The sequence below is a fragment of the Hyperoodon ampullatus genome (assembly GCF_949752795.1).
Source record: "Hyperoodon ampullatus genome assembly, chromosome: 15".
Lineage (NCBI taxonomy): Eukaryota > Metazoa > Chordata > Mammalia > Artiodactyla > Ziphiidae > Hyperoodon > Hyperoodon ampullatus.
In genome coordinates this window covers 63,720,713-63,732,903 of record NC_136928.1, presented here as the reverse complement: position 1 = coordinate 63,732,903, position 12,191 = coordinate 63,720,713, and the positions used below count along the sequence as shown (strand labels likewise).

At 43.0% G+C, this 12,191-nt stretch overlaps 1 protein-coding gene across 1 annotated transcript in view; it reads right to left on the bottom strand.

Moving 5' to 3' along the window:
• SRD5A2 (steroid 5 alpha-reductase 2) overlaps positions 1-5,698 on the bottom strand; it is a gene marked incomplete at both ends in the record, with an annotated part of 51,825 nt that extends 46,127 nt beyond the window's left edge. The window contains one exon of the mRNA XM_079720961.1: positions 5,418-5,698. Coding sequence (XP_079577087.1) covers positions 5,418-5,698 — 281 coding nt within the window. The remainder of the gene's footprint in view (positions 1-5,417) is intronic.
• Positions 5,699-12,191: the final 6,493 nt, after the last annotated feature.

Sequence of the window (12,191 nt, the reverse complement as noted above, 5' to 3'; positions counted from 1 at the left end):
AAGAATCAATATTGTGAAAATGACTATACTACCCAAAACAATCTACAGAGTCAATGCAATCCCTATCAAATTACCAATGGCATTTTTTACAGAACCAGAACAAAAAAATCTTAAAATTTGTATGTAGACACAAAAGACCCCGAATAGCCAATGCAGTCTTGAGAGAAAAAAAAAACGGAGCTGGAGGAATCAGACTCCCTGACTTCTGACTATACTACAAAGCTACAGTAATCAAGACAATATGGTACACAACACAAAAAACAGAAATATAGATCAATGGAACAGGATAGAAAGCCCAGAGATAAACCCACGCACCTATGGTCAACTAATCTATGACAAAGGAGGAAAGGATATACAATGGACAAAAGACAGTCTCTTCAATAAGTGGTGCAGGGAAAACTGGACAGCTACATGTAAAAGAATGAAATTAGAACACTCCCTAACACCATACACAGAAATAAACTCAAAATGGATTAGAGACCTAAATGTAAGACCAGACACTATACAACTCTTAGAGGAAAATATAGGAAGAGAACTCTGACATAAATCACAGCAAGATCTTTTTTGATCCACCTCCTAGAGTAATGGAAATAAAAACAAAAATAAACAAATGGGACCTAATGAAACTTAAAAGCTTTTGTAAAGCAAAGGAAACTACAAACAAGACGAAAAGACAACCCTCAGAAAGGGAGAAAATATTTGCAAATGAATCTTCAGACAAAGGATTAATCTCCAAAATATATAAACAGCTCATGCAGCTCAATATTAAGAAAAAAAAAACCCAATCAAAAAATGGGCAGAAGACCTAAACAGACATTTCTCCAAAGAAGACATACAGATGGTCAAGAAGCACATGAAACGCTGCTCAATATCACTAATTATTAGAGAAATGCAAATCAAAACTACGAGTTTTCACCTCACACCAGTTAGAATGGGCGTCATCAGAAAGTTTAGAAACAACAAATACTGGAGAGGATGTGGATAAAAGGGAACCCTCTTGTACTGTTGGCAGGCATGTAAAATTGATACAGCCAGTATGTAGAACAGTATGGATGTTCCTTAAATAACTAAAAATAGAAGTACCATATCACCCAGCAAACCCACTACTGGGCATATACTCAGAGAAAACCATAATTCAAAAAGACACATGCACACCAATATTCACTGCAGCACCATGTACAATAGCCAGGTCATGGAAGCAACCTAAATGTTCATCAACGGACAAATGGATAAAGAAGATGTGGTACATATATACAATGGAATATTACTCAGCCATAAAAAGGAACGAAATTGGCTCATTTGTAGAGACGTGGATGGATCTAGAGACTGTCATACAGAGTGAAGTATGTCAGAAAGAGAAAAACAAATATCGTATATTAACGCATATATGCGGAACCTAGAAAAATGGTACAGATGAACCTGTTTCCAGGGCAGAAAGAGAGACACAGATGTAGAGAACAAACGTATGGACTCAAAGGGGGGAAAGTGGTGGGGGGCAGGTTGTGGTGTGATGAACTGGGAGATTGCGATTGACATATATACACTGATATGTATAAAATGGATAACTAATAATAACCTGCTGTATAAAAAAATAAATAAAATAAAATTCAAAATTCAAAGAAAGAAAAAAAAGGCCGCCCATTTAAGCCATCATTTTATTTGGCTGAATAGAAAATGTCATTATTTTCAGCATCTAAACCCCAGGAAAGTTCTTGCCAAATTCAAACAGACTCTAATGTGTGCATTGCCCTCTGCTTCTGCATGTGCATCAAGGAAGGTCACACTGCCAGCAACTTTTTACAGAATAGTCACCTTTATTTGAAAACAGTTTTCTTTTTCATCTAAATACCAAGGTCACACCCAAGTCTTGAAAAAACTTAAGCTTCCACAGGCATAGGTGTTGTGATGACCATTGCGTGAGACACCAAGGCATCTCGAGAAAATGATGAATCAGAGAGTGGGGGCAAAGGATCATTCCAGGCCACTGTCAAGGTCAACAAGAGGTGAGATGACTGTGACTTCAAACAACTCTAGATGTGGGATTAGGCAACATGCTTACACAGCAGTCATTCTCATGTAGCTAAACCAACCAAATATCCACAACAATAGATTCTGAAGGGAAGAGAATGATCTGAGTTGACCTAGCCATGCAATCTCAGCAATGATTCCTAAGTAATTGCTAGCCCTCCCACAATTCTGACTGCCTGTACTGATGTCAGAAGTAGAGTTCATTCATGCATTCAACAAATTTTAGTGAGCACCAAATATGTACTGGCACTTTTCTATACACTGAGGATACAGCCATGAACAAATGAGATAAAAATCCTTGCCCTTGTGGGACTCACATTCTAGCATATCACCCTTGTATGGAGAAAAGTGCAAAGAGTTTCACCTTCTATCCAATGGGACATATTGCCTTTCTGAATAGCCCCCAAGGGACATTTTGCAAAAGAGTCTAAGCCACAGCTGAACCAGCTTTCTCCTGAATCCCTGTTCCTCCATCGTATTCTCTGTGTCATAGCTACGCACAGCACAGGGTAAAGCCAAGGCAGCCTGGAGCTTTTTCCTTAATGTGCCCTCACTATCAAGCCTAATGACTCCTAAAACCTCAAGGCAAAAATGCTCATAACTTTGAACCACTTCTGGGAATCCTGGCTAAGAGAATAGTGATGACTTCTGAAAAAAATGTAAGTGCAAAAATGTACATCACAACCTTATTTAGCCAAAATAAAAAGACAAATTAAATGTCCAATTTAAATTATATTTTTAAAATATTAAAATTATCAAAAAACTATAGATTAATGGATAAATTATTGTTTTTAGATGAAATAACAAGCAGTCACTAAGATGACATTTACAAAGATTCTATGATAATGTGGGAAAATATTTATTATACACAGTAATCAAGCAGAACTAAAACCTACATATATTCAATATAGCAAGCATGTATAAAAATTGACCAAGAAAAATTAGAACCTTGATGGAAATGTTCCAAAACATTAACAATTAATGTACTTAAGTGTTGAAATTATGGGAATTTTTCTACTTTTGTACTTTTCATTTTTTTCTTTAGTAAACATTCATTATTTTTATAATTAAAAAATAATTTTAAGCCTAAATATAGTTTTTAAAAGGCAAGAACAAGGCAGCAAGAACAAATATAAAACAGTTTATCATGGTAGCTAAGAGCCTGAGATCTGGATTCAGATTCCCTGGGTCTGAACCCTGGCTCCCTGGTTACTTTGTGACCTTGGGCAAGTTATTTAAGCTTTTCTCGCCCCAGTTTCCCACCTGCAAAACGGGGGGTGATAACAGTGCTTCCTCAATGGACTGGTATGAGGATTAGTAGATAACTCACATAGTGTTTAGCACAGTGCGTAACCCCTTGTAAGCACTCAAAATGATAAAAGATTCAACAGTCCAGTGGCCACAAAGAAACAGTTCACACAAAGGGAATGGTGGACAAACATAACATCTTCATTCCTTAGGGACAACTCACTCACCCTGAGTTGTGTTTTCTGTGGGGAATTTTCCCTCAGGCAGAATCAATCCCCAAATCCTCTAAATTTTACATTTTAAATTTTCCCCTGAAGAAGGTGAACAGTGTGTTGATATTCATTTTATGAGTAATAACTTCCTTGGTTTTTTAAATGTACTTGTCATAATTTATTAAGGCAAAGTACCTTTTGGCTTTAAAAACAAGTCTAAAACTTATGTTAATAGGATTGTCAGAAAGCACTAATCAATACTGTTAAGATGAAATGAACTCATAAAAATATTGTTTATGGTGTTAACAGACAGTAGTTAATTAGAAGTTAAAAGTAATTGCCTGATAAAATCACATTTTTCTGTCAAATGTCTTTTCCAAAAACAGTGAAATCAAAAGCTGGTCTCTTATCTCCTACACCCAACATCCTTCTTTCTGTGCAAATTAAACCACCTAAATCTAGATAAAATAAAATGGTTAGTAAATATCTCCAGAAAGGACACCCATTTATGAAATGGTTGCTTGGCAATAATTATTAAAGGAGTGAGAATCCAGTTAAAATTGCATAAATATTAAATCTTGACCAATAAAAAAGATCCAGAGGATAAGAAGGGATTATATGGAAAGAGAGGTTAAAACTTGTTTCTCTACACTCCTTTTCCCAAAATGAGGCATCACTTTTCCCTTATGATCTTTATGAGAGAGGATCATGCCTTTCAGCTTCCAGAGTAATTCTTTACCCTAATTTCTAATCTAGATTTCCTTGATTTTTTTTACCCCATAATTCTCTACGCAAAATAAGGCTGTGCCTCTGTTCCAGTTCTTGATTTGGTTTGGCAACTTTTCTCTGTCCATGGATTCTGTTTTCTCCTTGCAGAGTATCCGCCTGCTTAACATGGTGAAAAGGTCTTAAACCATGGAGTTTCACAGGCTTAGATTTGAATTTGGCTGGGCACTAGCTGTATCATCTTCATTCAGTCACTTAACCTTACACAGCCTCAGTTCCTTTGTCTATAAAGTGGGCACAGTAAATACATATCTCACAAGGTTACAATGGGGCTACATGTGATGACAGAAAGTAAATGACTAGGCATGGTAGGCAACTGAATCTTGAGCTCTTCTCTTCCCCTATGAGTCTCTTTTGAACATCTAATCTCCGAATCCTGAAAGCCCTTGGTTTCTTTCCTGTGTTTCCTTCTCAGAGCAGAAGGTAAAGTTCTCCTGAATTTGGGATTTTTAATTCAGAAGAACATTTGAGCTCTAAGTTAACTTCAACCCATCCACACTTTAGTGCCAGGGGAACTTGAAACGAGTTGGTGGTGAGCGCAGTCCCTTTTCGGTGGGTCCTGAGAAGTGGGACTCTTGCTCAGGTTAGTGGGTTCCCATCACGTTCTCTTTCTCACCGTTAAGTCCAGGGTCTGGGTCTGCACATCTCCCTGCGGAGATACGTTGATCCAGTCCCTCTGAGCCGAGTTTCCTTCGGGAGATGCCAATACTTAGACTTCCTCAAGATCTCAGAACCAGCCCGCCCCCACCCTGCAAAGGAAAGGTGAAGGGAGAACGAGAAGGGGTGGTGGGCAAGACGCCACAGGTGACGCGGGACGGCGCGGAGTTGGAGAGGTAACTGTCTGAGCCAAGAGCTCTGCCCAGCTTGAGCTTTCCAGCTTGCCTCCCGCCCCGCTCCATCGCTTTCCCCGGAGCAGTGCGGACCCGAGACGCGCGCGGGGCCGTGGAGAGTGAAGGCGGCGTCTCCCCGCGATCGCTCCTCCACTAGCCCGCGTCTGGCCCGCAGCCCCGGCCCAGCCAGGTGCTCCCCTCGCGCCGCACTCCGCGTTCCTTGCAGCGGCTCGCGCCGCGCGCTGCGCTCCTGGACGCCGGGAGCCTGGCAGCGCGCTGCGCTGCAAACCCTCAAGGGAAAACGCTACGCTACCTGTGGAAGTAATGTGCGCAGAAGAGGCCCAGAAGCACAGTCGCAGGCTGGCCGAAGAGAGAGCGGGGCTGCCCGGCGAGGATCCCCGCGGGCACCGCGAAGGAGGGCAGCTCCTGCAGGAACCAGGCGGCGCGGGCGGACAGGCGGGTAGCCACGGGCATACGGCTCTCCGTGTACTTCCCGTAGCCGGCGGGCTCCGCAAGGCACAGAACCAGTGCCCCCAGGACGGCCAAAGTGGCGCTGCCTGCCAGCACCGGACTCTCCTGGCATTGAACGGACATTGCGCCCTGTTCCCCGCTGGTGGCCGCTGCCAGCGCAGAAGAGAGCGCGGCCCCCGCCGCCCCTTTATGGAAAGTTAGACGCCACCCCGTGTCCGCCCCTTCGGCCTTGGCTCCCGCCCCTCCATCCTACCTCCCATCTCAGAGCGGCCAGCCCTGGCTAGGCTCAGCAGCGATGCCCCTTTCGCAGGGCTGGCACTTCGGAAAGCAGCCAGGCGGAGAGTGGATGAAGGATTTCGCGGAGCCAACTTCGTGTCCTGCGCCCTTCCTTTAGCCCATATTCGCGCCTTCGCCCGCGCGCCCGCCCTCTCCACATCCTGCCACTGTTCTCTCCTTCTAACTACCCTTCGAAGATTTGTTTTTCACCCATCAACCTCTGATGCTGCAATTTCTGGGACTAGGAAATAGAAAACTACAGGTACGACTTAGCCAGGGTAGTTCTCCCGCCCTAACACACACCCTCTGTGTGGTCGCCACGCGGTCCCCACCCTCTGACCATCCGCAGCCAGAATCTCCCCAACCCCTCCGGTTCCCTGTGCTCCTTCACTCTCCGCCAGCTTCCACTCAACCCTGAATCCTTCCTTCGACTCTGGGCCCAGCCTCCAGCCACTTCCCGCGTCCCCCAGGCCTTCTGCGCTGGGGCGCCACTCTTCTTGGCCACTTCCGGCATTAGTGGCCCCTCCACACCACCTCGCCCCCAGGCAGGTACCAGCCTCTCCCCATCCTTATTTCCTCTGCTTTCTCTCTGCTTTGAAGAGACGAGTCGACTGAGCGTGGGCGTGGAAGCACGGATTTCGACCCTGAGTAGTGATCCTGTCTGTCTACCCTAGCCTCTCCTCTTCCCCGGGACTTCCCGAGCTGGTCCAGATTCAGGCTCATGTCTAGGGCTTCAGCTGCGGGACGCCCTCTCCCATCTCCTGGAGCGGATGAATCGAGTTCCATATGATGTTGCCCTTCGAAGTGCAGCTGGGATCTAGAACACCTAAGACGCGGTTCTTTCTCTCTCCCTTCTATTTGCTGCCCTCCTGTCATTCTTCACCCCCTCGTTCATTATCTGTTTCCTCTTCCCTTCTCTGATTCAGTATCCAGACTTCCTTAACTGCCTTCTTCATATATTTTGTACCCTTTTTCCTTTTCTTTCTTTAATCCAGTTTCCTCCTCCCAGGTTGGCCTCCTCTTCCCACCTGTTGTTTGCCTCCTTGTCTTCTTGTCCCACCTCCCTTGATTGCTTCATCCCTGTTAATTTTCTTCTCTTGTCCCTATTTCAGGCTCCACCCATCTTTCCCTTGCTCTCCCTCCCCTTTCTTGGGTGCTTTCTTCATCCTTCGCCCTTTGCTCCCAGTAACTGCCGCTCAGGAGCCCCACTCAGTATTACTCCATTCACTCCTGCCCTGTCCTACCTGCTATTCCAATGAAAGGTACATAGTGTTTCATCTGCCCAGTTTGAGGTTGTTTCCTGATTCCTGGGACACGGTGGTGTATGGTGATGCCCTCTGCTTGCTGAAGAGGTATTCACCACTTTCCTGTTGGGTTAAAAATTAAATTGTAAATAGGCTTCAGTTTTCAGTTGATCACCCAGTAGGAACCACCCATATTGGCTGAAGCACTCTCCATGGAGTGGCCAGGCTCAGCTCTCACAGCTACCTAGAGCTGTATTTGCACTGGCTTTCCAGATCCAGTCCCAGATTCCTTATTTACTACTTGCTAGTTGAGAACACCCAAATCTAGACCTCCAGCAAAGACTGGAGCTTCTCATCTGTGTTTCCTCCCTGCTGGACAACTCTACTTGGATGTCCCTCAGAGACCTCAAATTCAACCCTACCCAAAACTAAACCCATTTATCTTCCCCTCCACTCTCCTCCACCCACACCCAGATCCTCCCTGTGTGTTCTTGGTTACCTCTTCTCCGTCCAAAATAGCCATAGCCTCCCTGGGAGGCTGGCTTGCAGACTCAGGAAATTCTAGATTTCTTTTTTTTTTTTAAGATTTTTTTGATGTGGACCATTTCTAAAGTTTTTACTGAACTTGTTACAATATTGCTTCTTTTATTTTATGTTTTGATTTTTGGCCATGAGGCATGTGGGATCTTAGCTCCCAGACCAGGGATCGAACCCACACCCCCTGCATTGGAAGATGAAGTCTTAACCACTGGATTGCCAGGGAAGTCTCTATATTTCTTGATAACATACAGTATCAGGATAATAGGCAGTGTGACATTTCAAACCCAACTTGATGGAATACTTTTTTTTTAATGAAATTTCTCCTGTCCCAATTCTCTCCTCTCATATCTTACAACTTTGTCCAATTTTGGTCCTCATCATCTTTTTTCCACTATTGTATCAGTTAGCTTTTGCTGCATAGCAAACTACCCTAAAAGTCAGTTATCTTCAGATTATGCATCTGTGAGTCAGCTGGAGGTCAGCTGTCCTAGGCTAGGCTTGGCTGATGTTGCCTATGCTCACTCATTCATCTGTTGAGCAACTGAGAGGCCTGCTCCAGGCTGGGTTTGGATGGAGAACCTTAGCTGAGACAGCTCAGTTCCACATGGCTCTGGTCCTAGCATAAGTGAGCTAGCCCCACCATATCTATACAGTCTCAATAACAGAAGTACAAGAGGACAAGAAACACAAAAGACCTCTTGAGGTTCAGGCCAAGAACTAGTACACTCTTATTTTGTACTTTTTCCGTTGTCCATATCAAGTCACATCGTGGATTCCAGAGTCAGAATAGGAAAGTATTGCAAAGTTACATGGCAAAGGACAGGGATACAGGGAGAGGTAGAGAATTGGAACCAGTAATGCAACTGCTCTGAATTACATGCATAAAGAAAGTGCTCAGATTGGAAATATACAACTTGATTGATTTGCACAACCTGAACACATTCTTGCAACCAGCACCTAAGTCAAGAAACTGATTGCTAGCGTACCCCTCAGGCCTCCTTACATCCTCCCCTCAGGCCTCCTTACATCCCCACCAGAATAACCACCACCCTGACTTCTGACATCATAATTAGTTATGCCAGCTTTTGAACTTTACATAATATAATCATATGGTATTTACTTTTTGTGTGTGTTTTAACGGTACTGGAAATTTATTTTAATCAGTATGGTGAGGCATGCAGACATGGAAATGACCATCATGAAGGAAGTTTATACTCACAGAACCCCAGAAACAGGAGACACAGCAAGCCACACAAGACCACACAGGGAAGAATCAGGATCAGTCAGTAGGCAGAGGGAGTGACAGGAAATCATGGACAAGAGCTTTATTGTGGTTTCTACAGGAAGGAATGGACAAGATAAGGTAAGCAGACTTAGGATTGGCTAGTTTGAATATTTTCAGTGGGCTGTTGGTTGTAGGGGCTATTTCTAGTTTGCTGGTACCTGGCACTGGGGTGATTAAGTCAGGCGAATAGTGGTCCAGAGTATAAGAGCTTGATGTAAGACATGATTGGGGTATGGCTGGTGTGTGTGTGTGTGTGTGTGTGTGTGTGTGTGTGTGTGTCAGAGAGAGAAAGAGATCACCTGGGAACTTCAGTAGTGATCCCAGAAGGTCATGCTTTAGTGGTAGGAAGAATTTATTTTTAGAGTGAAGACTACCTTCCTAACAAAATGTTCAATCAATCTCCCCAAAAGATCAAGATGATTCACAAGTAATTTAACAATGTCCAACCCTCTTTAAAGGAAGACAATTACATACAGACAAGTAACAATGTAGCCTTCACAATATCCAACATCTCCCAAGTTACTAGACATGTTGTGTTGACTTCTGACACCAACTACTCAAGTTGAGCCAAACTTCAGAGGTTTAGGACACAGTCCTCCACAAGACTGCCCTCACTTCAGATACAAGTAACTTCAGGGGTCTCCAGGCCACACATAGTTCTGAACAGCTCACTACAAATATGAGGGTTCCCACTAAACCTTCAGGTTCAATAATTCTCTAGAGCAACTCACAGAACTCAGGAAAGTAATATATTGATGATTACAGCTTTACTATAGCAAAAAGACATAAATCGGAGCTAGCCAAAAGAAGAGATTAGGTCGGGGGTGTGTGTCCCAAACATGAAGTTTTCCTGTCCTCTCCCCATGGAGTCAGGATCCACTACCTTCTCAGCACATCAATGTGTGACAATTGCAGTGGCTTGCCTACCAGGAAAGCTCATCCAAGCTTCAGTGTCCATATTTTTTTATTAAGGTTTCATTCACAATTGATTGATCACCGGCTATGTGACTGAACTCAATCTCCAGCCCTGCTCTGCTCCTCAGAGGTCAGGCTGATATCACGTGGCTCAAATCCCAACCCTCTAATCACATAGTTGGTCATTCTGGCATGGCCAGCCCCCATTCTGAGCCATCTACTTAGTATAAATTATCAGGGCCCCCATGGACAGCAAAGATACTTCTATCACTAAGGAGATTCCAAGGATTTAGGGGCTACTTCCCAGAACTGGGGAAAGGGCCAACCAAATTCTTTATCCCAAGGGTTTAGAGGCTATCCCCAAGGAACTGGCACAAAGACCAGACCTCTCTTTGGATAAATTTAATTCTTCACTACACATGTCAAGAAGCAAAAAAATGTGTCACATAACCAAGAGGAAAATCGGTCAATAGAAACAGACCTAGAAATGACAGAGATGCTGGATTAACAGACAAATACTCTAAAATACCTATTTTAAGTATACTCAATATGCTTAAGGATTTTTAAAAATTAACATAATGAGATAAATGCAAAATATCAGAATGGAACTTACAACAATGAAAAAGTTTGAAGTGAAAAATTCCCTGGATGTGATTAATAATAGGTTAGACATTTCACAAGAAAATATTAGTAAATTTGAAGACATCATAATAAAAATAATCTAAAAGAATTATGAGATTTCTCACAGAGAAAAATGAGATTGGGGTTGTAGGGGGAGGAGGAAATGAATGGAGACTCAGTGACCTGTTGGACAATATCAGAAAGTCTAACAATAGATAGAATCCCAGAAAAAAAGGAAGAGTGACAGAAAAAAAATGAGAAATAATATTTGAAGACTTTCCAGATTTGATGAGAACCCCATCTTACAAATTCAAGAACCCTGATAAACCTCAAGCAAGATAAACACACACACTCAAATCACACCAAGGTATTTCATAACCAAATTGCTGAGAACCAGTGATAAAAGGGAAAATCTTAAGTAGCCAGAAAAAAAAGATGTAGAGAAACAAAGGCAATAAGTACAACAGATTTCTCAGAAAATATGTAAGCCAGAGGATGATGAAATATTTAAAATGCTGAAGGAAAAAGTTTTTTCAACCAAGAATTTCATATCCATTGAAAATATCCTTCATTTTTATGAAGGTAAGGAAATTTGCTACCAGGTATCATGATGGACTAATATTCTGCCAGACACACAAACACACACACACGCCAGAAAGCAATGATAAAACCTAAGAGCAGGATTTCCCTGGCGGCGCAGTGGTTGGGAATCTGCCTGCCAATGCAGGGGACATGGGTTCGAGCCCTGGTCCGGGAAGATCCCACATGCCATGGAGCAACTAAGCCTGTGTGCCACAATTTCTGAGCCTGCGCTCTAGAGCCTGCGAGCCACAACTACTGAAGCCCACACACCTAGAGCCCATGCTCCTCAACAAGAGAAGCCACTGCAATGAGAAGCCCACGCACGGCAACAGAGAGTAGCCCCCACTCGCCGCAACTAGAGAAAGCCCACGTGCAGCAACGAAGACCCAACGCAGCCAAAAAATAAATAAAATAAATAAATAAGTAAATAAAAGAAAAAAAAACTAAGAGGAAGAAAACCTACCTAAAGGTACTGGAGAATAAGCAGCAGCAGACAGATACTGATGGGGAGTTTATGTTCACATGGAAGGGGGATGTGGACAGCTATAGGCATAAGTTCCTCTTTTCTGAGACTCTTAGTCTGGCCTAAGTGCAGTCTGAATCGTCTACACAGCAGCAACATAGACACATGGGGGAAAACCTATCATATTCCTGGAAAGGAAAGAGCCAGAGAGGGAATCCCCAAATTCTGTCTACCCGCATCTGCACACATGCAGAACAGACTCAAAGCAATTCAGCTTAAGACAAAAGTTCTGAACAAAACAAAAGAAAGTTTGAAGTTCAAGACCAGCCAGGGAAATTACCATCTAAAACAAAGGAAATAATATTCATGAGAGAAAAATAATACAACCCATAATCTATACAACTTAACGGACAAGGACAAGAGACACAGATTGGGGCATTAAAAGTATGCGAAGAAATAATGGCTGAAATATTCCCAAATTGATAAAAAAGACAGAAATTGACAGATTCAAGGTATTCAATAAGCAACAAGCAGAAAAACACAAAGAAGCCCATGCTGAAGCAAATCATATTTAACTTATTAAGGTCAAAAATAAAGAACAAATAATGAAAGCAGCAATATAAAAACAACGTTATAGAGAGGAGAGCAACAATCTGATTAACAGCTAACTTCTCATCAGAAAACATGTAA